The sequence below is a fragment of the Zootoca vivipara genome, chromosome W (genome assembly GCF_963506605.1).
Source record: "Zootoca vivipara chromosome W, rZooViv1.1, whole genome shotgun sequence".
NCBI lineage: Eukaryota > Metazoa > Chordata > Lepidosauria > Squamata > Lacertidae > Zootoca > Zootoca vivipara.
This window is the reverse complement of record NC_083293.1, coordinates 3,741,878-3,769,795: the sequence shown is the minus strand read 5'-3', so window position 1 is coordinate 3,769,795 and position 27,918 is coordinate 3,741,878. Positions and strand designations below refer to the sequence as shown.

Sequence of the window (27,918 nt, the reverse complement as noted above, 5' to 3'; positions counted from 1 at the left end):
AGAGTCAAACACAACCACAAAAACACTGTCCAAAATGGTGGTACTTTCAGAGTATATTTTTCATCTTCCTTTTTATTGAAGAAAGTTTATCTTATTCCATGAATGAGATGCAACAGAGACACAAACAAAAGAGGGGATGGGGAAATTCCAGACACTGGTTCCCACCACCCTGGATATGCCCCCCACCTCCCTTCCCCTGCATCCCAGTCCAGACAGCTCTGCAGCCCTGGACAGAGGAGGAGGAGGAGCACCAGGCATAGTCTGACCCTGGCAAACAGTGGGCATTCTTCCTGTAGCACCCGGTTGGTGCCCCTGTTTTCAGCAACACAGATCAGAGCTGGGAACAAACCAGCCCATGCCCAATTCCACAGGCTGCAGCACTCAGCTGCGACTCACTTCCCATCAGAGACGTGGCTAGCAGGGAGGGCTTGGCTCCTCTCTCCTTCCACCCGTTCCTCCCCCTCCTCCTCCTCTGACCAGCTCAAGCTGTCGTCAGACTCCTCTTCAGGATTAGCTCCTCTGGCTTCCTGGCTTTCCGAGCTGTCTGTCTCCAGCTGCTGTTGCAGGGTTTGTGGTTTGCTCTGGGGGTGCTCCAGCCTAGCCCAGGTGACAGCGTTTTCCTTCTTCAGGGTAATTTCCACTTTGGAGGGCAACATGTTCAAAAAGCTCTTCTCCACATTGATGACCTGGAGAGGAGAAGAGTGCTATTTAATGAACACTGCTCTGCCTCTCTGCTGTCACAGAGCCAAGGCATGCTATGGTATAGAGCTGGCCCTAACGTTAGGCAAAGTAAGGCAACTGCTTCAGGCATGCTATGGTATAGAGCTGGCCCTAACGTTAGGCAAAGTAAGGCAACTGCTTCAGGCAGCAGATTATCGGAGGGCAGTCATCATGGCTAGTAGCCTCTTGTAGGCTGATCGCCGAAGAATTGATGCTTTTGAATTCTGGTGCTGGAGGAGACTCTTGAGAGTCCCATGGACTGCTAGAAGATCAAACCTATCCATTCTTAAGGAAATCAGCCCTGAGTGCTCCCTGGAAGGACAGATCCTGAAGCTGAGGCTCCAATACTTTGGCCACCTCATGAGAAGAGAAGAATCCTTGGAAAAGACCCTGATGTTGGGAAAGATTGAGGGCACTAGGAGAAGGGGACGACAGAGGACAAGATGGTTGGACAGTGTTCTCGAAGCTACGAACATGAGTTTGACCAAACTGCGGGAGGCAGTGCAAGACAGGAGTGCCTGGCGTGCTCTGGTCCATGGGGTCACGAAGAGTCGGACACGACTAAACGACTAAACAACAACAACAAGCCTCTTGTAGGAGCCAGCATCATGGCTTCTGGAACCTTTGGCTGCAGGCAGAGGAGAACTTCTGAGGGAAAGAAGGGAGGGATCCAATGACCGGACACACTAGGCAGCATATTTAGAGTGAGGGGGGAACGTATTTGATCCCCTGCTAAATTTGCCCATTTGCCCTCTGACGAAATGACCAGGCCATAATTTTAATGGTAGGTTTATTGTAGCTGTGAGAGACAGAATAACAACAGGGAAAACCCCCAGAAACCCAGAAGACAAAAGTCAGAGATTGATGTGCATTATATTAAGTGAAATAAGTATTTGATCCCCTATCAACCAGCCAGGTGTCAGGCTACTTGGTATCTTCACTGTATGTAATGAGCTGAGATTAGAAGCACCTGCTGCAAGGGAGAGGTGGTTTTACCTGTAATCCCAGCTCATTACAGTACCTGTACAAAAGACACCTGTCGACAGAAGCAATCAATCCAGCAGATTCCAAAGTAGCCACCATGACCAAGACCAAAGAGCTGTCCAAGGATGTCAGACACAAGATTGTAGACCTGCACAAGGCTGGACTGGGCAGCTTGGTGAGAAGGTGACAACAGTTGGTGCAATAATTCGCAAATGGAAGAAACACAAAATAACTGTCAACCTCCCTCGGTCTGGGGCTCCATGCAAGATCTCATCTCGTGGAGTTGCAATGGTCAGGAGAACAATGATGAAGCAGCCCAGAACTACATGGGGAGAACTTGTCAATGATCTCAGGGCAGCTGGGACCATAGTCACCATGAAAACAGTTGGTAACACACTATGCCATGAAGGACTGAGATCTTGCAGAGCCCGCAAGGTCCCCTTGCTCAAGACAGCACATGTACAGGCCTGTCTGCAGTTTGCACATCTGAATGACCCAGAGGAGAACTGGGTGAAAGTGTTGTGGTCAGATGAGACCAAAATCGAGCTTTTTGGCATCAACTCAACTCGCCGTGTTTGGAGGAGGAGGAGGAATGCTGCCTACAACCCCAAGAACACCATCCCCACTGTCAAACACGGAGGGGGACATATTATGCTTTGGGGGTGTTTTTCTGCTAAGGGGACAGGACACCTTCATCGCATCGAAGGGACGATGGACAGGACCATGTATCGGCAAATCTTGGGTGAGCACCTCCTTCCCTCAGCCAGGGCATTGAAAATGGGTTGAGAATGGGTCTTCCAGCATGACAGTGACCCAAAACACAGGGCCAAGGCAACAAAGAAGTGGCTCAAGAAGAAGCTCATTAAGGTCCTGGAGTGGCCTAGCCAGTCTCCAGACCTTAATCCTATCGAAAATCTGTGGAGGGAGCTGAAGGTTTGAGTAGCTGCACATCAGCCTTGAAATCTTACTGACTTGGAGAGGATCTGCAAAGAGAAGTGGGACAAAATACCTCCTGAGATGTGTGCAAGCCTGGTGGCCACCTACAAGAAGAGGGCAACCAAAATGGTCAAAGGCCTGGAAACGATGCCTTATGAGGAACGGCTTAGGGAGCTGGGTATGTTTAGCCTGGAGAAGAGAAGGTTAAGGGGTGATATGATAGCCATGTTCAAATATATGAAAGGATGTCATATGGAGGAAGGAGAAGGATTGTTTTCTGTTGCTCCAGAGAAGCGGACACAGAGCAATGGATTAAAACTTCAAGAAAGAAGATTCCACCTAAACATTAGGAAGAACTTCCTGACAGTAAGAGCTGTTCGGCAGTGGAATTTGCTACCAAGGAGTGTGGTGGAGTCTCCTTCTTTGGAGGTCTTTAAGCAGAGGCTTGACAGCCATATGTCAAGAATGCTTTGATGGTGTTTCCTGCTTGGCAGGGGGTTGGACTCATAGCTGCCAAGTTATCCCTTTTTTAAAGGGATTTTCCCTTACGCTGAATAGGCTTCCTCGCGAGAAAAGGGAAAACTTGACAGCTATGGTTGGACTGGATGGCCCTCGTGGTCTCTTCCAACTCTATGATTCTATGATTCTAAGAAATGTCTGACCTCTGTAATTGCCAACAAGGGTTTTGCCACCAAGTACTAAGTCATCTTTTGCAAAGGGAGTAGCCAAGGCATGGTCTGCTATGCGAGGGGCGGGCATGTTCAGGCTTCCCCATTGTAGCCAAACTGTGGAACTGCAAGGTAACTGTATTTTTTCCTGTGTGTTTAACAGCTGCTCACGGAGTAGGAATTCAATAGCTTTAGCTGTAGTTGCACCCTCAATACAGGCCCACCCCACTTTTTTTTCATTTTTAAAAAAATTATAGTTTTTTTACCAAAACTTACCCCCCAGAGATCCAACTTTGCCTGGAAAACCTTATCTCCTTCAAAAGTAATATGAATGTCTAGCTGCAGGAAGGGGGATAAAAAGAGGAGGCAACATCAGTACAATTCTGGCCTGCTGTAGGACCCCCCGCTGCCACTCTCAGGGCTTTTTTTCCCCAGCTGGCACCTCTCAGGTGGGCACCATTGCCATTATAAGAGGAAAAAGGAAGGCATTAATGGTGAGTTCCAGCACCTCTTTTTCTAGAAAAATAGTACTGACCACACCCATCTCATTTTGGAGAATACAAGGTTGCTCCAAGGGGCAGACAGCCCACCCCAGCCTGCCCTTCCTTACCGTCGTGCGGTTAGCCTTCACAGAGCTGAGATTTGGCCGAGGGGTCTTGGCATAGATGGTCACCACCACTTGGCTGCCAGTTTGGTGCCAGTCATGCCAGCAAGAGACCAGCTTCTTGTCCTGCTGCCAAAAAGAGCCAGTTAACATTCCCACCTGCCCACTTCTGATTCATGGAGCAGCCACTTCCCTCAAGGCAAGTGGGCATTGAAAGGTTGGTGGGAGGAGGGTACAGTATCTTAGCTGCAAAGCTAGGGTGAGGACAGGCAAGGAGCCCTTTTTCATAGGAAGCCCAGTAAGCACAGGAGCACACTAAGGTGGTTGACGAGCAGAGGAGGGGGATAATTTCCTTCCTTCCTTCCTTCCTTCCTTCCTTCCTTCCTTCCTTCCTTCCTTCCTTCCTTCCTTCCTTCCTTCCTTCCTTCCTTCCTTCCTTCCTTCCTTCCTTCCTTCTTTCTTGCATTTTAATGAGAAACTAACCTAATTCACACTTCTCAACCCAATTCCTGAACTGGGGAACACAGCTATTCTCCAAATGCGAACATCACATTTTGCAAAGCAGTTCTCCAGCCAAGCAATGTGTGTCAGAGGGGCAAGTATGTGTCAAAATGCATGTATATACATGAGAACAATGCGTGAAATTCCACCTTGCAGAAATGTGTGCATTGCTCAAAACCACATGCAAAAATAGGTTTGTTAGGAGAAATTCACACCAAGCCGCTGATTAATTTTGATGAAGATTTTTTTTAAATCCAGAAATTTCTGCGGACATGTGAGGAGCTGAATTTAAGAAACGGAGGGAGGGGAGGGGAGAGAGACTGAGAAAATTGAAATGGAGAGATTTGCTCATCCCTAACAGGGGACCAGAGGAGTGTGTGTTCCTCACCTGCTTCTTCACCCAGGTGTGCTTCCCTCGGCTGCAACCCTTTTGTTCCAGGAATGCTGTGAAGTCGGTGGTTTTCATTCCACAGCAGCTCCAGTATTTCATGCTGGGAGGGTTGGGGATCAAATGAACCGATAGGAGAGAGAAGCACAGGAAAGAGGCTGAGAATTAAGCCACCCCTGAATGTTTGCCTTGATCCTACTTTGGCTATTTGAGTGTAGCAAATTGTTCCTAAGCTGTCTGGTTGCCAACAAAAGATTGGAAGACTGGAAGGACAGATAAAAGAACGTCCTTCTTCACACAGCACTTAGTTAAACTAAGGAACTCATTCCCACAGGAGGCAGGGATTGGAAAAATTCATGGAAGAGGAGCTATCAAGTGCTTCTAGCCATGATGGAGGCTCTACTCTACCTCCACAGCTGGAGGTAGTGATGCTTCTGAATATCAATACTTCAGGAAGGAAGAGTGTTTGGAGGTTTCCCAAAGGGGCATCTGCTTGGCTACTGTGAGAACAGAATGCTGGCTTATGCTACGGTTGCCTTATGTCATACTTGGAATACTGCAGCCAAAAGCAGAATCTGAGTGGAAATCGGCAAATGTTTGCGGAAATTTGCATGTATGGCAATTGATGTCAGCAGTGTCATTCTTGCCCATGTCCCTCAAAAAATAGCTCAAAAAGGTCCAATTATTTTGCGAGAAAAAGCTCAACAACTTTGGGCAAAACCCCCAAAATGCTCAACAACACTTTTGTCCAAATTCTCACTTTTTAGAAACATGGCAACCCTATCTTATGCCTTCCCAGACCCCAGCACTTTCTCTACTTCTGTCTCAGATTACTGATGGGGAACAATGATCTCTAATAGGCATTTAGGCTTCTTTTTGTCACAAGCCGCCTTGGAGTGCACCTTCTACACTAGAATCTACAGGATGGGGGGATGCAGAAGATTGACTGACCAGAGTGAGCAAAAGGGAAGCATGTGCATGAGGTGAGCTCTATTAAGCAGAAGTATTTGGGGGAGGAGTCCTGGATTTTGCCAGATATGTAATGTGCTTGATATGCCAGCAAGTTTGGAAAACTCAGCAATGGCCAGAGGATTGGAGAAGATCAGTCTACATCCCAATTCCAAAGAAGGGCAGTGCCAAAGAATGCTCCAACTACCGCACAATTGCCCTCATTTCTACAAGGCAGGCTTAGGCAGTATGTGGACCGAGAACTCCCAGAAGTGCAAGCTGGATTTCGAAGGGGCAGAGGAACCAGAGACCAAATAGCAAACATGCGCTGGATTATGGAGAAAGCTAGAGAGTTCCAGAAAAACGTCTACTTCTGCTTCATTGACTATGCAAAAGCCTTTGACTGTGTCGACCACAACAAACTATGGCAAGTTCTTAAAGAAATGGGAGTGCCTGATCACCTCATCTGTCTCCTGAGAAATCTCTATGTGGGACAAGAAGCTACAGTTATAACTGGATATGGAACAACTGATTGGTTCAAAATTGGGAAAGGAGTACGACAAGGTTGTATATTGTCTCCCTGCTTATTTAACTTATATGCAGAATTCATCATGCGAAAGGCTGGACTAGATGAATCCCAAGCAGGAATTAAGATTGCCGGAAGAAATATCAACAACCTCAGATATGCAGATGACACAACCTTGATGGCAGAAAGTGAGGAGGAATTAAAGAACCTTTTAATGAGGGTGAAAGAGGAGAGCGCAAAATATGGTCTGAAGCTCAACATCAAAAAAACCAAGATCATGGCCACTGGTCCCATCACCTCCTGGCAAATAGAAGGGGAAGAAATGGAGGCAGTGAGAGATTTTACTTTCTTGGGCTCCTTGATCACTGCAGATGGTGACAGCAGTCACAAAATTAAAAGACGCCTGCTTCTTGGGAGAAAAGCAATGACAAACCTAGACAGCATCTTAAAAAGCAGAGACATCACCTTGCCTACAATGGTCCGTATAGTTAAATCATAGAATCATAGAATCATAGAGTTGGAAGAGACCACAAGGCCATCCAGTCCAACCCCCTGCCAAGCAGGAAACACCATCAAAGCATTCCTGACAGATGGCTGTCAAGCCTCTGCTTAAAGACCTCCAAAGAAGGAGACTCCACCACACTCCTTGGCAGCAAATTCCACTGCCGAACAGCTCTTACTGTCAGGAAGTTCTTCCTAATGTTTAGGTGGAATTTTCTTTCTTGTAGTTTGAATCCGTTGCTCCGTGTCCGCTTCTCTGGAGCAGCAGAAAACAACCTTTCTCCCTCCTCTATATGACATCCTTTTATATATTTGAACATGGTTATCATATCACCCCTTAACCTTCTCTTCTCCAGGCTAAACATACCCAGCTCCCTAAGCCGTTCCTCATAAGGCATCGTTTCCAGGCCTTTGACCATTTTGGTTGCCCTCTTCTGGACACGTTCCAACTTATCAGTATCCTTCTTGAACTGTGGTGCCCAGAACTGGACACAGTACTCCAGGTGAGGTCTGACCAGAGCAGAATACAGTGGTACTATTACTTCCCTTGATCTAGATGCTATACTCCTATTGATGTTAAAGCTATGGTTTTCCCAGTAGTGATGTATGGAAGTGAGAGCTGGACCATAAAGAAGGCTGATCGCCGAAGAATTGATGCTTTTGAATTATGGTGCTGGAGGAGACTCTTGAGAGTCCTATGGACTGCAAGAAGATCAAACCTATCCATTCTTAAGGAAATCAGCCCTGAGTGCTCACTGGAAGGACAGATCGTGAAGCTGAGGCTCCAATACTTTGGCCACCTCATGAGAAGAGAAGAATCCTTGGAAAAGACCTTGATGTTGGGAAAGATGGAGGGCACTAGGAGAAGGGGACGACAGAGGACGAGATGGTTGGACAGTGTTCTCAAAGCTACGAACATGAGTTTGACCAAACTGCGGGAGGCAGTGCAAGACAGGAGTGCCTGGCGTGCTATGGTCCATGGGGTCAAGAAGAGTCGGACACGACTAAACGACTAAACAACAACAATGTGCTTGATTCCGTATCCTGGAACGACCTGCTCGAGTATGATAAAAGAGCTCCAAGGGTACTGCATCCTGCAGAGCACAATGCAGGAACAGAATAGCACCAGGAAGAAAGCCTGTCACAGTTGCTGACAAAGAGAAACCGTCCTCCAGCTGGCCAGCATGGGTTGAGCATGGGAGACAAAGCACCCCATGATCCCACAGGCGGGGCTGGAGGAATTGCACCTTACCCTTCATGGAAGACAGGCACCCCAGGGTGGAATGTGCAGGTCTCCCTATTGCTTTCTTCCCCCTGGTAAACCTGCAAGATAAGCCGGGGCAGAAAGGTCATCCAAGCAGCCTTGCGGAAGGCTGAGGCCAAACCATCTCTCTGCTGGCCAGAGAAGCCCCAGGCCCACCCTTGGCTTCCTGATGCACCAGCCACAGTCGCGGGCTCCATTTCCCAGCAGGAATCTTGTTTGGAGTGGAGAAACCATGGATCAAGGCCAGCGGTGGCTGGTGTCCTTTGGGATTGGCAGATGGCACGGAGCCCAACAGTAGGTGGCGCCAGAGCCAATGACAGAGGCAATAAATTCCACCTCTGTCCCCATCCTTCCTGCTGCTGGCCTTCTGCATTTGAGACTTAGGAAGAGGAAACTGAGCAGCCTCCACAGATTGGGCTCTAGGCTTGAGGCAACCTTCCTCAATGTTGTACCCTCCAAACATTGGACTGCAACTCCCATGAGAGACTGTGTGGTATAGCAATTATAGCACCGGACTAGGTGGGGACCAGGGTTCAAAGGCCAATTTTGCCATGAAGCTCACCGAGTGGCTCTGGGCCACTCCTTGCCTCTCAGCCTAACATACCTCACAGGGTTTTTGTTGGGATTAAATGGGGGGGGCACATAAGCTGCTTTGAGCAACTTGGAGAAAGAGGTGGAATGTGAATGCAGCAAATAAATAGATAAACTTGGCGCCCTCCAGATGTGGTTGGACAACTCCCATGAGCGCCAGCCACACCTTTCCCTGGCTCTGTGAAATGTTTGTGAACTGGCTTGTCTTCAGCTCTAAATTCCACGCTAGAGAAATATCCCAGAAACCCCATCCTTTCACAATCAGGCAGGGGAAAGCAATCTCCCCCAACCGGTGCCCTTCCAAATGTTGAACTACAGCTCCCAACATATGAGCTGACGATGACAGCTGGGAACCATGGGGGCAGTAGTCCAAAATGTGCGGTTGCCTTAAGGCTTACTCAGAAGTTCACGTCGGAGATGCAAAATCTTAAAGCAGAAGGCGTAAATGAACAGCGGGGGGGGGGGGCAGTATTGGAAATCTGAGCAAACTCTCATGGAAAGAGAGCACAGGCTTGAGGATACATGCCGGGAGTTTAGGGGGGGGGGGCAAAAACCCAAACACAGGACTCACCGCCTTGCAGCCAGAGTTCTTGCAGGTGGTGGCAGCGCTCACCTCCAGGGAAGCTGTTATGGCGAGGCACAAATGCAAAGTCAGGCAAACATCTTGAGGGCACTTTGCAAACCCCCAAATGACAGGCTACCCCACCCCCTTCTAGCAGCTTAGCCCTGTTGACTCTGCAAAGTGCAATCCACTGCGGTTGATTAAAGTCCAGGGAGATCCTATGCTAACTAACATCCCTGAGCTCGTAGATCTGGGTGACTGATTTGCTGTGCGCTGCTATCAGACCCATAAAAAGGAGGCAGCGACCCCAAACACCCCTATAATAAAGCTCATGTTCTATCGCTCAGTGCCTTATTGGATACCAAGAGTTTACATTTTTATCCAGCAGAGCAACTGGTAGCCACCGCAGGCTCCCGCTTGTAGCAGAAAGGGAACCCAGCTCAGATTTTCTAAAATAAAAACATTTTCTAAAATGAAAACATGTGGTTGCCCAAACTGCTTGGACTTCTTGACTTTGGGCCTTAAACAAGATGGCGGGGGGCCCTGCCGCATCTCCATCATATATTTAAAGTGCATAAAGGTAAAGGTAAAGGGCCCCTGACCATTGGGTCCAGTCGTGACCGACTCTGGGGTTGCGGTGCTCATCTCGCTTTATTAGCCGAGGGAGCCGGCGTACAGCTTCCAGGTCATGTGGCCAGCATGACAAAGCCGCTTCTGGCAAACCAGAGCAGCGCATGGAAATGCCGTTTACCTTCCCCACTGTAGCAATACCTATTTATCTACTTGCACTGCATGCTTTCGAACTGCTAGGTTGGCAGGAGCAGAGACCGAGCAACAGGAGCTCACCCCATTGCAGGGATTTCAACTGCTGACCTTCTGATTGGCAAGCCCTAGGCTCTGTGGTTTAACCCACAGCGCCATCCAATTTAAAGCGCATAGCTTTCCCCAAAGAATCCCAGGAACTGCAGTTTGTTAAGGGTGCTGGGAATTATAGCTTTGAGGGGAGGGTAACCTACCATTCCAAAGATTCTCTGGAGAGAGCCATGTGCTTTAAACATTTGCTGCAGATGCAATCTTATTTGTTTGGGGGGGGGGGTTGAGTTTTGTCTTTTTTTGAGAGGGGGTTCTGAACATTGTTGGTTTTTATTCTGTGAAAGGGGTATTTTGTGGTGCCCTCAACAGTTTCTTAGATTTCCAAATATGCCTGCAGGCACCAAAACTTGAGGGAATCCTTCCCAAGTCCAATACCTGTCCTCCACTCCTGTACCCCTTTGTAGTTATTTCCCACCTCACCCTCCCAAACCAGCAAGGCTCTTACAAGTATCTGCTGAGCCATGAACTGGCGGCTGGTCCTTGGGGGACAAATCCAGCTTGCTCAGGGCCTGCGCCAGAGATCCAGACACTTTCACTGGCAGCAGCTGCTTAGGCTCATCAGAACTGGAGAACATTCACAAAATAAAAAAAACAAAAGAGATTTGATGATATATTAAGATTCAGAGTTACTGCCAAGCTTCATCTGAAACAGGCTTCCAAGAAGGTGGGGACCCTGCCATTTTCGCCATGTGCCACCCCCTTCGCAAAATTTGCAGTTCACCTGTGGAATTCCCTGCCACAAGGCCCCAGGGCTTTAAACAGGAATTAGCCACAGTTCCAGATTTACAGAAGCCGTCCTGGTTTCGGATTTGTTCCTGGAATGTACTGCCTTTCCTTAAGACACCCCTATTTCCATCAGAGAAATGTTGAAGGTTTTGGCTCGGTTATGCGACCCACCCACCCCTGAAACAGAGATAACTATACAATGTTTAAAGGACATCTGAAGGCAGATGTCTTCCCTGTATAGGGAAGTTTTTCTTAATGTTTAAAGTTTTCTTATGTTTTTATATGTGTTGGCTAACCAAATCAGATGGTGGGGTATCATTATCATTATTATTGAATAGGATATCTCTATTTTCGTTGGGGAAATGTTGGAGGGTATGGTAAAAGGCCATTTTTTAACTCCCAGGAAAACGGCCTGCCCTTTCTCCCCACCTCACCTGGGCCTCTCACGCCGCATCATCTCTGCTGACTGGATGACGACCTCAGTGCTTGTCTTGACCTTTGGCTCGCTCAAGGCCTCCTCTGGCTCTGGAGGCTTCTCATTGCTGTGATACCCTTTGGTGCAGCCCTTTGGGGACAAAAATGCATCGTGTCCAGCCCTAGTTTGAACCTCTCCACAAACGAATCGGGAGGAATGCTCAATAAACAGGTGTCTGGAAGTGCCCAAAGCTGTAGGAACCAGTGGCCCACTAAGGGCCCCTTCACATGTCACAAAATACCTCTGCAGAAGGCACATGATGTGTCCATGTAGTTGTAAGCAAAGGAGCATGCCCCTATGCCATATTGCCACAGCACGTTAGTAGCACTCATTGATATTGTGAGGAAGACCCCTCCTGCCCTTGAAAGTGAGCACTCTCCTATTCCACGCACCAGCTGCTTACGTCTGCATGCACATTCATGTGAGTTTCTGCGATAAGAAATGGAGGTGGGGGCCATAGCTCTGTGGTAGACCACCTGTTCTACATGCAGAACATCCCAATTCAGTTCCCAACATCTCCCCCCTAAAAGGATCTCAGTAGCAAAACTACCAAGCGGAAAGAAAATATTAGGCTAGGTGGTCCAGTTGGCCTGATTTAGGAAAGCTCAGCTTTATATGTTCAAGACATGACAGGTTGATCCAGTGCACGTCAATATAACATTTCACCATCTGCTACCTTTGCTGAAATAGCCATTTTAATTTAGCTGTTTGGCTAGTGCTTGTTTGGCTGCTTTCCAGTAGTTAATTACCTGTTCTAAGCCTTTGAGATAGGATGGGGCCCATAGCTCAGTGCTTTGCATGCAGAAGTTCCCAGATTCCATCCTTGGTGTCTCCAAGTAGGGCTGAAAGAGATCCGTAAACCCTGGAGAGCCACTGCCAGTCCGTGTAGACAATATTGAGCTAGATGGACCAATGGCCTGGCTGAGTATAAGGCAGCTTCCTATTACTCTAAGGGTCAGCAGGTTGGGCATTTACATAAAAGCAATGGTCATCAGAACATCTGCCTGAACCTCATACAGTTCAAAGAAATTCACCCCAAAAAGCGGCACACCAGAGATCGGTCAAAACTCATTTGGCTCACAGGAGTCAGCACTATGGGGTGATTGAGAAGTTCCAATGGGCACAGAACACACCTTTATGGAGAGGAATTCTGAGAAGTCTGTGGTTCATTTCTTGCAGCAAGACCAGCCCTGGGAGGAATAACAGAGGGGTAAGTCCTCCATTTCACAAATACAGCAACCCACAAACAATGGTTGCCAGAGGCAACTAGAAATTAAATGCTGGTGTCTGGCGGGAAAACCTGTGAGCTCTTTTACAGCCAGAGGAGTGGCATATTTTCTTTTTTAACCACTAGTAACAGCAAGGGGGGGGGGAGCAACAAGTCCCAGAATGCAGCATTGGTGCTGGGAGGACAGGGGCTTTTTTTTTTTTTGCAAACTCATACCACCAGCTCCCCAGTCCTCACAGTAAACGGTGGGCACAGGACAGATGCTCTTAATTCACAGCCATGGAGCATGAAGTGAGAAAGCCAAGTTCACATCCTCAGCATACAGTACATTTAACAGTTCCCTGGAGCAGTGGTTCCCAACAGGTGGTCCGCGGACCCCCAGGGGTCCGCGAGGTATGCCAGAGGGGTCCGCAAGATGCTATTAGAATAAAAAATATATTAAATATATTTCGTATGATAACAGATTTTTTGTTTTGGCCGCTTCCTGCATGAGCAGAGTCTAGCGCAAAACTAGAATTAGATAGAGGCAGTAGTTCTGCTGTATGCCGTTAGGTGGCGCTTTACAAACACTACTGTTTTGCAAAGAGGCAGCGTGCGCATTCTACTAACGCTCACCTCCCCAAGATGCTTTGCGCGCATCGGCTTCATTTGTGCGCTACTGCGCAGGTACCCTGTCTTCTCCATTCCCCTCCCTCCTCCCTGGCGCGCGCTGCCTCTTTGCAAAACAGTAGTGTTTGTAAACAAAGCGTTGCTTTTCGCGGAAGCTACAGTTCGCGTAGTTAAAAATGGACCGTTGGTTAAAAAGTGGTTCATCTCATTAAGAACTGAAAATTAAAACTAACTGTATACTGATGGAGTACTCTGTTGTAACTGTAAAAAAAAGTATAAATATAAAATATAAAAAGACTCTTAATTTGGCTCTCACTTTTTAATTTTAGGATTAGGAATTAATGGGGGTCCTTGTCACAATAGCGGCTCGATGAGGGGTCCTTGAGAAAATTTTGTTGGGAACCCCTGCCCTGGAGAACTGCAGGAACTGCAGTTTGTTAAGGTTCCTGAGAACTGCAGCTCTGTGAGGGAGGCATAGCTGCCAAGTTATCCCTTTTTTTAAGGGATTTTCCCTAATGCTGAATAGGCTTCCTCGCGAGAAAAGGGAAAACTTGGCAGCTATGGAGGGAGGGGGTCTCCTATCATTGGCAGACTTGGGTGGCGCCAAAATTTGCACACACACCCAGCCCTCATGCTGCTTTCACAAAAGTAGGTGAGGAGGCAGTTCTGCTTTGGGGAGGAGGCATGAGGTTCTGGCAGGGCCTGGAGCCCTCCCAAGCTCCCATATCATCCCAACATTGGGAATGCATTAACTAGGTGTTGGGAAGGAGAAGGGAGGCCTCTAGGACACTATCAGTCTCACGCCTTCTTTCCAAAGCCCAGTGCCTCTGCCTTCTCTCCTTCCCTTGCACAGCCCTAAATCCTCCCTTTCTCCTAACAACTCACGGTCAGCCCCTTAACAAACTACAGTGCCCAGGGTTCTTTGTGGGGAGCCATGACAGTTTAAAGTGATATAATAGGAATTTCAAGGGCTACTAAGCCCAGCCAAAATGTAAAGCAACAGGACGCCGCCACCCGCCATACACACAAATACCTGATCAACAACCTGCTATTCTCATGCCTTATGCCAGCCTCTCCAGACCCCACTGCCCAGTCAGACCCTGCGCAATCCTATGCAAGGATGTGGCACTGCAGTGGTGATCTTCAACCCATTGCCCTGCTCTGCCCCACCCACTCACCTTCAAGGCATCGTGGAAGATGGGTAAACCCGGGTGGTAGAGGCAGGAGTCTGAGAGCGGGAAACAAAAATGGTGGAAGTCAACAGTTCAGCCAGAGGAATCATAGAGCTGGAAGGGACCCTGAGGATCATCTATTCCAACCCGCTGCAATGCAGGAATACACTGATTTCCCATATGGGGATCAAACCTACAACCTTGGCATTATCAGCATCACACTCTATCCAAGCTCTCATCTTACTGAATCAGGCCAAAGGCTCATGTAGCCCTGCATCCCATTATCCCAGTGGGCAACTGGATCCCTTTGTGAAATCTGCAAGCGATATTACTTTTCTCACCCCTGGCCCCTCAGATAGCCTCCTCACTGTGCCTTCAGGACAATTTGTGCTTGGGGCAGTATTAGGGAGTGGTTGTACATGATCTCACTTTTGATACTGTTCACACTTCCAAAGGTTTCAGGGTGAACATGTTGCTGCATTTCCAATCTGTGCATGTCCCATAGCCCCCTGCTGAAATCCTGCAGCTTTTCAAAACACAAAAAGTCTAGGGTTTTGTTTGACTTTCATTGTGCTATGTTAGTTATTGTGTTAATTTAAATAAATTACATATCCCTTGACTACAACAGTCTCTATTGTACACTACAAAAAATCCAGTTAAAACTAGAAAATCAAACATCCATTGAAGGAGCGTCTCCACCCTCATCGTTCAGTCGAGACACTGAGATCCAGCTCTAAGGGCCTTCTGGGAATTCCCTCACAGCAAGAAATGATGCTACAGAGAACCAGGCAGAGGGTCTTCTTGGTGGTGGCACCCGCACTATGGAATGCCCTCCCATCCGGTGTCAAGAAAATGATTAACTATATAGAATCATAGAATCATAGAGTTGGAAGAGACCACAAGGGCCATCCAGTCCAACCCCCCTGCCAAGTAGGAAACACCATCAAAGCATTCTTGACATGTGCCTGTCAAGCCTCTGCTTAAAGACCTCCAAAGAAGGAGACTCCACCACACTCCTTGGCAGCAAATTCCACTGCTGAACAGCTCTTACTGTCAGGAAGTTCTTCCTATATAATCTTTAGAAGACATCTAAAGGCAGCCCTGAATAGGGAAGGCTTTTAATGTGTAATGCATATTTTATTTATGTTGGAAGCTGCCAAAAGTGGCTGGGGCAACCCAGTCAGATGAGCTGGGAATAAACAACAACAACAACAATAACAATATTAAAATGGTGCTGGAGGAGACTCTTGAGAGTCTCATGGACTGCAAGAAGATCAAACATATCCATTCTGAAGGAAATCAGCCCTGAGTGCTCACTGGAAGGACAGATCGTGAAGCTGAGGCTCCAATACTTTGGCCACCTCATGAGAAGAGAAGACTCCCTGGGAAAGACCCTGATGTTGGGAAAGATTGAGGGCACTAGGAGAAGGGGACGACAGAGGACGAGATGGTTGGACAGTGTTCTCGAAGCTACCAACATGAGTTTGACCAAACTGCGGGAGGCAGTGGAAGACAGGAGTGCCTGGCGTGCTATGGTCCATGGGGTCAGTAGGTGCCAGAGGTTCAGGGGGGCCACTCTGGCCTCAACAGGAAGGGAATTCCACAAAATTGTGCCCACAACACTAAACACGCTGTGCATCTGAGCCATGGGGGGGGGGCACGAACAGTGAGTCCCTCAAAGACCTCTGTGATCAGGTAGGGATATAATGGATCAGGTGCTCCCTAAGGTAACTTGGACCCAGGTGGCTAAGGGCCTTGTAAATTACAAAAGCATAGAGCTTGCCCTGGTAGCATATGGGCAGTGAGCAGGTAAACCAAGGCTGTGTATACACCATACATGCTTTCCCCCTAAGGATCATAGGAAAAGTACTTTGCCCCACAGAGAACTATAGTTCCCAGCACCCATAATAAGCTACAGTTCCCAGGTTGAAGTTATGTGCTTTTGAAGTAATTCTCTCTGCCTTGGAGACTCCGCCTTTTCCCCTCTGGAAGCATAGCAATGATACTACAAACTCTGCAGATGACTTGAGACATTCTCCTTGCTTGACATGTGCTTTTGAATGTGCTGGTTCTAGGGCTCACCGTACCCCCACCCCAGAACCTTGGGAGCTGTGGTTTGTTAAGAGTTCTGGGAATTGTGGCTGAGGGCTAAACTACGGTTCTCAGGGTTCCAGCGTGTACAGCATATGCTTCAAATGTATGGTGAGTACACAACCAGAGACAGATCTGCAAGGTCACGTTTTAAATGCATTTGTTACTTTTGTGTTTTTAAGTGTTTTTACTCATCTTACCTGTAAATTGCCTTGAGACTTTGGTTTAGTTAATCAACGGTAAAGATTAGTAATGGGACGCTGGTGGCGCTGTGGGTTAAACCACTGAGCCTAGGGCTTGCCAATCAGGTCAGCAGTTCGAATCCCCTCGACAGGGTGAGCTCCCGTTGCTCGGTCCCTGCTCCTGCCAACCTAGCAGTTTGAAAGCACATCAAGTGCAAGTAGATAAATAGGTACCGCTGCAGTGGGAAGGTAAACAGTGTTTTCCTGCGCTGCTCTGGTTCGCCAGAAGCAGCTTTGTCATGCTGGCCACATGACCTGGAAGCTGTACACCGGCTCCCTCGGCCAATAACGCGAGATGAGCGCTACAACCCCAGAGTCGGTCACGACAGGACCTAATGGTCAGGGGTCCCTTTACTTTTACCTTTAAAGATTAGTAACAATACTGTAATAACAACATATATTGTTGTCTTCGGGTTTCCCCCTTACAGAGATTCCTGTCTTGTGAACATCAGGCAGAAATTTAGCCTCTTATCATAGCTCTGGGGTGATCACATCACCTGTTGCACTAGCCGGAAAGGCACAGGAAAGAAAGAAAGCGGTAATACTACACGCGCGTACATGCATACATGTCAACTGTGAAAGCAACTCTCCTAACTTACACGCACACTTCCTTGAAAACAAGCTTCCTGCGGTTCTCCTGAGTGGCGTGGGAACTCGCACGGAGTCACGTGGACATCAGAGGCCGCCCATCGCGCCTCCCGGACCTCTGGCTTACCTTGCGTGTTCTTCTCCGGGTCAAACTTCTGCCCGCATCCCTTGTTGTAGCAGAGCAAAGCCATCTCCTGGGTCGGGGATCCAGACCCCCACAAAGGCAGGCAGGCAGGCAGGCAAGCCAGCCGGGCCGGCTCTGTCACTGTCCAGCACGCATCCCTGTCAGTCAGAGACGCAACTTTCGGGGCTGGGCGCAAAACGAGCCCTGGCTATCTTTAGCAGGCGGCAAGGGGGAGGGCCCTGCAACCGGAGCCCGGCCCAAAGATGGGCATGCAACATGCTCGGCCTACCAGAAGCAGCATTGAACAAGCAGGCGTGGGTTGCCCCGGTGGGGAGGGCACAGCGCAATGGGGCGGCGGCAGCAGCAGCAGCAGCTGGAGCGCAAGGCAGATGCTCCTGAGGCATAAAGGGCTGGTCTTCTCCATATTTAAGATGCTCAGATCAGCTGTTGTTTGGGCTGTATTGCATTTAAGTACCCCTGCCCCCGCAAATACCTTATCTGTTTGTTTTTATTTATTACATTTCTATACCACCTTTATCTTCCAAGGATCTCAAGGTGCAAGGGCGTAGCCAGGATCAAAACTAGGGGGGGGGGGGGCAAGCCATGATCATTCAGGGGCGGGGCCACAAAGTGGGAACGTGGACGGGGCTACAGGGCCAGCTGGCCTGACGACATCGTGGTGGCGGCGGCGGCGGCAGCGGCCACCTTGTGCTTCTGGGGCTGGCAACGGCGGCGGCTACCCTGCTTGGCTGGAGAGGACGGGAGGGTCGGGCAGGCAAGAGGGGGTGACAGGGTGGGCGAGGGCAAGGCAAGGCACGGCCGCAGTCACGACGGCTCCGAGGCGTTGCTGCATATCAGCATAATATTTCAACCATGTTGTGGGTTCAAGCCCCACATTGGGGAAAAATTCCTGCATTGCAGGGGGTTGGACTAGATGACCCTTGTGGTCCCTTCCGACTACAATTCCATGATTCTATTGATATATTACCATAGCATATGCATGATTCTGCTTTCTTGAATTGTCCTAAGCATAGCAGCCAACTCCTAGAGGCCTAGGTGCCTCCCCCCCCCAAAAGAAATTACTGGTAAATACTGTATTTTAAAGAGTCCTCCCCCCCCCATGTTGATGGGCTTTCTATGTGGGGCTTATCTGCCCCCCCCCCCAGTATTTTATTGAGGATGGAAGAGGGAGGAAAGGAAGGAAGAAATAGAGAGAGGGATAACTCACATTTGTGGGTGCCTCTGGGTGACGCTGTGATGCTGGAACTCTGCAGCAAGAGGAAGATACTGGTACGCCTGTACAGGAGCCTTGCAAGCAGCTTTCTCTCTGCTTGATTTACAGCAGGCACGTCCAACAGGTAGATTGTGATCTACCAGTAGATCACTGGATGTCTGTGGTAGATCACTGCTAGATCACTGGCACCCCTAAAAAAAGCTCACCCAAATTTTTCCTCCTCCCTAAAAAAAGCTGAACTATGACCTGAAGCCCTAAACAAAAATGGGCCTCCCTCCCTCCTAAAAGAAGCTCAACAAGTTTGACCTAAACCCCCCAAAACAGGGCTTCCCTTCCTTAAAAAAACTCAACAGCTTTGACCTGAACCCCCCAAAAGGGGGTAGATCACTCCCAGTTTTTAACTCTGTGAGTAGATCAGAGTCTCTTGGGAGGTGGCCACCCCTGATTTACAGTATACAGATGCAGGAGGAGGGGCAGACTGGAACACCAATGCTTTTTATAAACATCACTGTGTCTATCAAAGCTACAGCCCCCCCCCCTTCTTATTCACTTCCTTTTAGCCTTGCAGGGCCACCTTAGTCAAATTGAATCCTCTGCACCCTCATTAAATCGCCAATAGAACTGTTAATGCGATCCCTGAATGCCCATTAACAACTCCCACTGAATAACAATAGGGTGAATAGGGTGGACCTTGCCTGAAGGGATATTCTGCTCCATTGTCTTAACTGCTTAAGTACTGGTAGCCACTTTGCTTTATTTATTTGATGTGTTTTTGTTACAGCTGTGTTCCCGCCCCCAGCAAGTGGAGAGCTGCTCTTGCTAAAGCAAAGCCCTTTCCACTTCAGTTTTTGGAGGGGCAAAGTATTGGTTATGGTCTGTAAAATACAATAATTTTTTGCTTCTAGGGGGGGGGCAGCTGCCCCCTCCTGCCCCCCCTGTCTACACCCATGTCAAGGTGTTGCACGTGGTTCTCCTCCACCCCATTTCATCCTCACAACAACCCTGTGAGGTAGATCAGACCAAGAGATGGTGACTGGCTCAAGGTCACCCAGGGGGCTTTCATGGTTGAGCGGGGATTTGAACCCTGGTCTCCCAGCCTGGTTCTAGTCCAACACTCGTAACCATTCCCAGGAACGTTAGTTTGTTAAGGGTACTGGGAAGTGTAGCAAGGCCGGCCAAAAACATTTTGGCACCTGAGGCAGGGAATAAGGGGTCAGGAAAGATCTACATCAGGAACAATAGCTGAGTCCATAGAGCATGAGACTCAATCTCAGGCCCACATTGGGCATAACATCCCTGCAAGGCAGAGGGTTGGACTAGATGACTCTTGGGGTCCCTTCCAGCTCTACAGTTCTATCATTCCAAGTGGGGTGGGAAAGGAAGATCAATGTTGGGATGTGCTGTCCCACTGGACCCTGACACCTGAGGTGGTTGCCTCACTCTGCCCTGTGCATGGGCCAGCCTTCTATGAGGGCTAAATTACAGTTCCCATAATTTTTATTTTTCGGGGAGAGTGGAGTTGCCTTAAATGTATTGTGTGTGTGCAGCTTTTGTTTCTCTTGCATCTTTGACCTGGCTTCTCCACCCCACTCTGTGGTGCTCAAATCCCCAAACCCCACAATCTTGACATCTTAGGGTTTTTCTAGGAGACAGTGCATTTCATACTTTGAACACAAACCCACACTGGTTGGGAGGATGAATGTCCTTACCAGAAGTGGGGGGGGGGGGCTGTGGGCAGAGGCAGATTTACAGGGTGTATGACCAGTTTGGTTGCACTGGGGGCAATGTCTGGGGGCAGCACGGGGGGGCACCAAATGTTGGTCACAAAAATCACTGCTGAAATTTGGGAATCCAAGGTCTGCCGCTGCTGTGGGATCCACTTCCTCAAGATGTAGTGGTGGTAGCTCTCAATTTAGGTGGCTTTAAAAAAATAGGCAGCTTTGTGGCTGACAAGGACTTCCAACCAAAATAGCTATGTTCCACTTCCACTGCTGGAGCTGCTAGAGAATCACAAGTGGGGAGAGTGCTTGAGAGCTTCCCATAATACTTTTTAAAAAAATCTATTCCTTGCTTTTACATCACCTTTTTTCTCCAAGGAGCTCAAGGTGGTGTACATACAGTTTCTGCCCCTCATTTAATTCCCACAACCACCCTGTGAGGTTGTTTAGGCCGAGAGGCACGGGCCAGCCTCCAAGGTTGCACTCAGTGAGCTTTGTGGCTGAGCAGGGAGTCAAACCCTCGTCTCCCATGTCCTAATCTGGCACCCTTACCATTACACTATGCTGACCCCTTCTGTTATTACCACTTTATCATTTTTCACACTGAAGTGTCTCAGAGCAACTTATGGGATAAAAATAGGAACCAAGAAAAATAAAATAAAACCAAACATAAGCGCAGCAATAAAATAATAGGCTTCTGGCCACTCTAATAACAGGATACGAGGTGACAAGATGAGCCTTTTTGCCTGATCTGGTGTTCTTGTGTGCATGCATTTGGATAGCTCAATCAGTAAACCATGAGACTCTTACTCTCCGGGTCGTGGGTTCAAGTCTCACATTGGGCAAAATATTCCTGTATTGCAGGGGGTTGGACTAGATGACCCTTGTGACCCTCTTCCAACTCTACAATTCTATAATCTTCTTCTATTTCCTGCCCTACATCCACACTAATCTGCTCAGTGGGGATCACATGTGAAAAGACCCAAAGGCTTTGTCCCTAAAAGAATGCTAACACAAGTCTGTTGTGGTCAGTTGGATGGAAAGTGACCAATCGGGTCCACCCACCTCCATCCCTGCTCCCTGTGAGCATCTGTTTCCAGATTCCCTGTTTCCAGATTCTGCTGCTCCAGAGAAGCGGACACGGAGCAATGGATTCAAACTTCAAGAAAGAAGATTCCACCTTCCCCAGAAGGCATTGCAGAAGCAGGTCCCTAGAAGATGTGATGCCCAGCACACGCATGAAGAACAGGGGTGTTCACATAGCTTGTGTGGTATAGCAATTAAAGTGCAAGACCTGGTCGACTAGTGTTTGAATCTCCTCTAAGCCTCAAAGCTCACTGAGTGACCTTGGGCCAGCCACTGTCTCTCAACCTACCCTACCTCATAGAATCATAGAATCCTAGAGTTGGAAGAGACCACAGGGGCCATCCAGTCCAACCCCCTGCCAAGCAGGAAACACCATCAAAGCATTCTTGGCATATGCCTGTCAAGCCTCTGCTTAAAGACCTCCAAAGAAGGAGACTCCACCACACTCCTTGGTAGCAAATTCCACTGCCGAACAGCTCTTACTGTCAGGAAGTTCTTCCTAATGTTTAGGTGGAATCTTCTTTCTTGAAGTTTGAATCCATTGCTCTGTGTCCATTGCTCCATTGCTCACAAGATTGTTTTGGAGTTTAAATGAAGAGGAGAGAGAGCTGCATAGGCCACTCTGTACTTGGAGAAGAAATGTGAGATACGAATGCTACAGATACATGGGTAGGCAAACTAAGGGCCGGGGGCCGGATCCGGCCCAATCGCCTTCCAAATCCAGCCCATGGACGGTCTGGGAAACAGTGTTTATTTCTCTGTTTCCCGAGATCCCACACAAATCTCGAGATTTGCAGGACAATATATGTACAAAAAGCAAAGCCTGTTGTGGGCTAAAAAAGGAGAGAACAAAATGCAATGGTTGGTCTTGCTTCCATGGGGCCTCATTCAGCCGGTTGCCCTGCATCTTCAGGTGAACTGGAAAGTGGAGAAATGCCGTAATTACCTGCAATCTTCGTCACCAGCCCCATCCAGCATGCTATTATAGTCCAAAAGATCTGGAGGATGGTCAAATTGGGGAAGCTTGCAATAAAGATCGCTAAGAAATTGGACTGCCTTGTCACATTCCCCACACCCCACAGGATGGCTGATTTCAAATCATTCCCATCTCACAGTTCCCCCAATATGTCTCTGCTGTCTGGCTGCTCTGCTGGTCTTTGCAGCATCTGTTGAGAAAAAAGCAATCTTGGGCTGTCTCCCGATCCCACCCCACTGATAGATACCCTGAAATCCAGAAAGCCCTACCCTACCCTACCCCCCATTTCCTGCCTTGAGCCAAGGGTGTCCCCTCCAAGATCCCCTTGAGAGAGGCTGACCATTGCAGTTCTGTTCAACCAAGAAAATCCCCAGCTCTCTCCATCCATCAACAAAGTCCCTGTTTCTCTGGGACTGAGTCCAGACTTCAAGTTGTCCTCTCTGCTAGGCTGGTCAGCTTTTTCTGAGTCAGTTCATAGGCAAGGAAGAGGGCACCATTGGATGGTAGGGCACGGATCACCGTGTGCATCAGCCCGCAGTAAAGAGGCATAAACCCTACAAGAAAAAGGAATATATAAAACCATCTTATACCAGCTGAACTATTTAAAATTTTAAAAGATGATGCTGTTAAGGTGCTACACCCAATATGCCAGCAAGTTTGGAAAACTCAGCAATGGCCAGAGGATTGGAGAAGATCAGTCTACATCCCAATTCCAAAGAAGGGCAGTGCCAAAGAATGCTCCAACTACCGCACAATTGCGCTCATTTCACACGCTAGCAAGGTTATGCTTAAAATTCTACAAGGCAGGCTTAGGCAGTATGTGGACCGAGAACTCCCAGAAGTGCAAGCTGGATTTCGAAAGGGCAGAGGAACCAGAGACCAAATAGCAAACATACGCTGGATTATGGAGAAAGCTAGAGAGTTCCAGAAAAACGTCTACTTCTGCTTCATTGACTATGCAAAAGCCTTTGACTGTGTCGACCACAGCAAACTATGGCAAGTTCTTAAAGAAATGGGAGTGCCTGATCACCTCATCTGTCTCCTGAGAAATCTCTATGTGGGACAAGAAGCTACAGTTAGAACTGGATATGGAACAACTGATTGGTTCAAAATTGGGAAAGGAGTACGACAAGGTTGTATATTGTCTCCCTGCTTATTTAACTTATATGCAGAATTCATCATGCGAAAGGCTGGACTAGATGAATCCCAAGCCGGAATTAAGATTGCCGGAAGAAATATCAACAACCTCAGATATGCAGATGACACAACCTTGATGGCAGAAAGCGAGGAGGAATTAAAGAACCTTTTAATGAGGGTGAAAGAGGAGAGCGCAAAATATGGTCTGAAGCTCAACATCAAAAAAACCAAGATCATGGCCACTGGTCCCATCACCTCCTGGCAAATAGAAGGGGAAGAAATGGAGGCAGTGAGAGATTTTACTTTCTTGGGCTCCTTGATCACTGCAGATGGTGACAGCAGTCACGAAATTAAAAGACGCCTGCTTCTTGGGAGAAAAGCAATGACAAACCTAGACAGCATCTTAAAAAGCAGAGACATCACTTTGCCGACAAAGGTCCGTATAGTTAAAGCTATGGTTTTCCCAGTAGTGATGTATGGAAGTGAGAGCTGGACCATAAAGAAGGCTGATCGTCGAAGAATTGATGCTTTTGAATTATGGTGCTGGAGGAGACTCTTGAGAGTCCCATGGACTGCTAGAAGATCAAACCTATCTATTCTTAAGGAAATCAGCCCTGAGTGCTCCCTGGAAGGACAGATCGTGAAGCTGAGGCTCCAATACTTTGGCCACCTCATGAGAAGAGAAGAATCCTTGGAAAAGACCCTGATGTTGGGAAAGATTGAGGGCACTAGGAGAAGGGGACGACAGAGGACGAGATGGTTGGACAGTGTTCTCGAAGCTACGAACATGAGTTTGACCAAACTGCGGGAGGCAGTGCAAGACAGGAGTGCCTGGCGTGCTATGGTCCATGGGGTCACGAAGAGTCGGACACGACTAAACGACTAAACAACAACCAGGCCACACTATTTGTCAATCTATCCCAATATTGTCTGCTTTGGAGGGCAGCTGATGTCATGGGCTGAGACAGCGAGGGGTCTTTCTCAGCACTTATTATTATTAAATTGTTGTTGTTATTAGTTACTTCTTATATGCCAAAATGGTTTCTAAGTAGTTTACAACTGTAAAAATCAATACATAATTAAATGCATATGAACAAATCCATTAGGGAATTAAAACATCCTCAATTAAAATATAAAAGAAAAACAATTAAGAAACGTGCGATAAAAACCATTAAAAGCAATAAAACCAGAAATTCAAGTTCAGGAGAATGCTTGCCTAAACAATTCTGTCTTCACGAACTGGCAGAATGCCCATGCTCATGGGTCCTCTTGTATTTCAGGAGGGAGGACTGGGATTGAACCTGAGGCCTTCTGCATTAATAGCACCTGCTCTGATCGTCCATACCCATAGAAAGAGGCAATAACAAGGCAGTCTTTTGATGCCTAGTGGGGAACCTCTGACCCACAGTCTGAATTGGGCACCTCTAGGACACCCTTGTTTATCCAGTGAGGCCATTTTGGCCAACCACAGACACCTATGTTCTCAGGTCAGGCACATAACAATTGGGCTTAGCTGAAAGGGGTTTTTCAGACATAGCCCCTGTGTACCAGACTCTGCAAGCACTGACAGTTAGCTAGGGCTTGATGATTGGAAGGTCGGTGGTTCAAATCCCTGTGACAGGGTGAGCTCCCATTGCTTGGTCCCTGCTCCTGCCAACCTAGCAGTTCGAAAGCACGTCAAAATGCAAGTAGATAAATAGGTACCGCTCCGGCGGGAAGGTAAACGGCGTTTCTGTGCGCTGCTCTGGTTCGCCAGAAGCAGCTTAGTCATGCTGACCACATGACCCGGAAGCTGTCTGCAGACAAACGCCGGCTCCCTCGGCCTATAGAGCGAGATGAGCACGCAACTCCAGAGTCGTCTGCGACTGGACCTAATGGTCAGGGGTCCTTTACCTTTACCTTTTTAAGAGTTCCCTAGCAGCAGCCATGCCATCAGCCTGCCTGAATTGTTTCCATTGCAGCTGGTTGCTTGACAAACTATACCATTAAGAACTGCTGCTCAGAGTTTGCTTTTTTCTTCTTCTTCCCTAAGCCCTCCTCCTCCTCCTCTCCTTTTTCCTTGTGCCTTTTCCATTGTAGCCCTGAGGGCAGGGATTGTCTGACTGCTCTTCTTTGTAAGCCACTCTGGGAACCTTGCCAGCTGCTTAAGGACAAAGTTTTTTAATAATAATAATAATAATAATAATAATAATAATAATAATAATAATAATGTTAAATTGTTATGCCCAATGTTAAATAAATAAATGTATAGGAAGTACTTGCCTTCTGTACGTAGAATGTGTAAGAAGGAGAGCAGGAAACCATCTTGCCGCCCAGCCATGGACAACACCTGTATCCGTGATTTCACAGAATCAATGGGATAGACAGCCAGCCAGAAAGCAGCACCACCAATTCCACCACTCACAGTCACAGGGAGAGCACCTGCAAAAAGTAGGTGTAGCTTAAAGGTCACCGTTGTTGCTCAAGCAGATTTTGTGCAAGTGCATCTAGGCAAGACCCACTTCTGGAACATTTCAGAAAGCTTAAGATGGGTTTACATCAGGGGCGTAGCCAGGATCAAAACTAGGGGGGGGGCAAGCCATGGTCGTTCAGGGGCGGGGCCAAGGCACAGAAGGGGAGGGGCCACAAAGTGGCCTGATGACATCGTGGCGGTGGCAGCAGCGGCCACCTTGTGCTTCTGGGGCTGGTAGCGTTGGCGGCTACCCTGCTTGGCTGGAGAGGACGGGAGGGTCGGGCAGGCGAGAGGGGGTGGCAGGGCAGGCGAGGGCGAGGCAAGACACGGCCGCAGCCACGACGGCTCCGAGGCGTTGCTGCATATCAGCATAATATTTCAACCATGGTTCAAGCTCCACCTTAGGAAAAAAATCCTGCATTGCAGGGGGTTGGACTAGATGACCCTTGTGGTCCCTTCCGACTACAATTCTACGATTCTATTGATATATTACCATACCATATGCATCGTTCTGCTTTCTTGAATTGTCCTACTCCTAGGCATAGCAGCCAACTCCTAGAGGCCTAGGTGCCTCTCCCCCCCCCCCCCAATTACTGGTAACTCATATTTGTGGGTGCCTCTGGGTGACGCTGTGATGCTGGAACTCTGCATGTACAGGAGCCTTGTAAGCAGCTTTCTCTCTGCTTGATTTACAGCAGGCACGTCCAACAGGTAGATTGTGATCTACCAGTAGATCACTGGATGTCTGTGGTAGATCACTGGTAGGTCACTGGCACCCCTAAAAAAAGCTCACCCAAAATTTTCCTCCTCCCTCAAAAAAATTGAACTATGACCTGAAGCCCTAAACAAAAATGGGCCTCCCTCCCTCCTAAAAGAAGCTCAACAAGTTTGACCTAAACCCCAAAAAACAGGGCTTCCCTTCCTTTAAAAAAAACTCAACAGCTTTGACCTGAACCCCCCAAAAGGGGGTAGATCACCCCCAGTTTTAAACTCTGAGTAGATCAGAGTCTCTTGGGAGGTGGCCACCCCTGATTTACAGTATACAGATGCAGGAGGAGGGGCAGACTGGAACACCAATGCTTTTTATAAACATCACTGTGTCTGTCAAAGCTACAGCCCCCCCCCTTTCTTATTCACTTCCTTTTAGCCTTGCAGAGCCACCTTAGTCAAATTGAATCCTCTGAGTCTGCACCCTCATTAAATCGCCAATAGAACTCTTAATGCTCCTGAATGCTCATTAACAAGTCCCACTTAAGAACAATAGGGTGAAATGGTCAGCTATCAAATCTTGCCTGGGGATATATGCTCCATTGTCTTAACTGCTTAACTACTGGTAGCCACTTTGCTTTATTTATTTGATGTGTTTTTGTTACTGCTGTGCCCCCCCCCCCCAGCAAGCGGAGACTTAGCTGCTCTTGCTAAAGCAAAGCCTTTTCCACTTCAGTTTTTGGAGGGGAAAAGTGCTGGTTATGGTCTGTAAAATACATTAATTTTTTTGCTTCTAGGGGGGGGGGCAGCTGCCCCCTCCTGCCCCCCCTGCCTACGCCCATGGTTTACATAATCGCAGGCTCTCTAACAGAGCAGAATGGTGGTAAGTTCTGAAATGCAGACACTCCTATTAGCATTGCCTTCTAAGACTATATGGTAAAAATGATTTGGGGCTATTACACACCACTTTGCTTAGCACCCATCCTGATACAGAGTTACGATTGACTCATCAGCCTTCTCGTTATTTTGTGATATTTTTGGTTAACTCTAATAAAAGGGACTTTGCAATGATGGGAGTCGGGAGTACAATATGGTTTCAGGGCACCAGGTTGGAAAAGGCTGCCCTAAGGGCCATGAATTGCTGAAGCAGAGATGGGGAACTTGTGAATCTAGCTGGACTCCAGCTCCCATCAACCTAACCATTGGCCATGCTGGCTGGGGCTGATGGGTGTTGGAGTCCAACAATTTTACGAGGGCTGCAGGTGCTCCCTAGCCCAGAGGATAAT

At 48.1% G+C, this 27,918-nt stretch overlaps 1 protein-coding gene across 6 annotated transcripts; it reads right to left on the bottom strand.

Moving 5' to 3' along the window:
- Positions 1 to 38: 38 nt before the first annotated feature.
- LOC118084402 (integrin beta-1-binding protein 2-like) lies at positions 39 to 22,742 on the bottom strand. 6 transcript variants are annotated; one of them, XM_060270072.1, is made up of 12 exons: positions 22,676 to 22,742; positions 14,283 to 14,332; positions 12,401 to 12,457; positions 12,017 to 12,167; positions 11,227 to 11,357; positions 10,512 to 10,630; positions 9,203 to 9,255; positions 8,029 to 8,099; positions 4,802 to 4,904; positions 3,919 to 4,041; positions 3,585 to 3,647; positions 40 to 686 (listed from the first exon to the last, which is right to left on the bottom strand). In XM_060270072.1, exons 4-12 carry the CDS (start codon positions 12,086 to 12,088, stop codon positions 393 to 395), a joined length of 1,029 nt encoding a protein of 342 aa, XP_060126055.1. In that variant the 5' UTR covers positions 12,089 to 12,167; positions 12,401 to 12,457; positions 14,283 to 14,332; positions 22,676 to 22,742; the 3' UTR covers positions 40 to 392. The 6 variants fall into 6 exon arrangements, with proteins under 6 accessions (XP_060126056.1, XP_060126055.1, XP_060126054.1 ...); XM_060270071.1 differs by lacking the exon at positions 22,676 to 22,742 and adding an exon at positions 17,325 to 17,881; XM_060270074.1 differs by lacking the exons at positions 12,017 to 12,167; positions 22,676 to 22,742 and adding an exon at positions 17,325 to 17,877.
- Positions 22,743 to 27,918: the final 5,176 nt, after the last annotated feature.

Coding starts and splice junctions, on each gene's coding strand:
- LOC118084402 (XM_060270069.1), bottom strand. CDS start 12,238: ATGCCCAACCTGCTGACCCTTAGAGTAATAGGAAGCTGCCTTATACTC. Junction 11,358..12,016: donor ATCTCAAAGGCTTAGAACAG/GTAATTAACTAC, acceptor TTGTCCCCAAAG/GGCTGCACCAAAGGGTATCA. Junction 4,905..8,028: donor GTGCCTGTCTTCCATGAAGG/GTAAGGTGCAAT, acceptor CAACCCTCCCAG/CATGAAATACTGGAGCTGCT.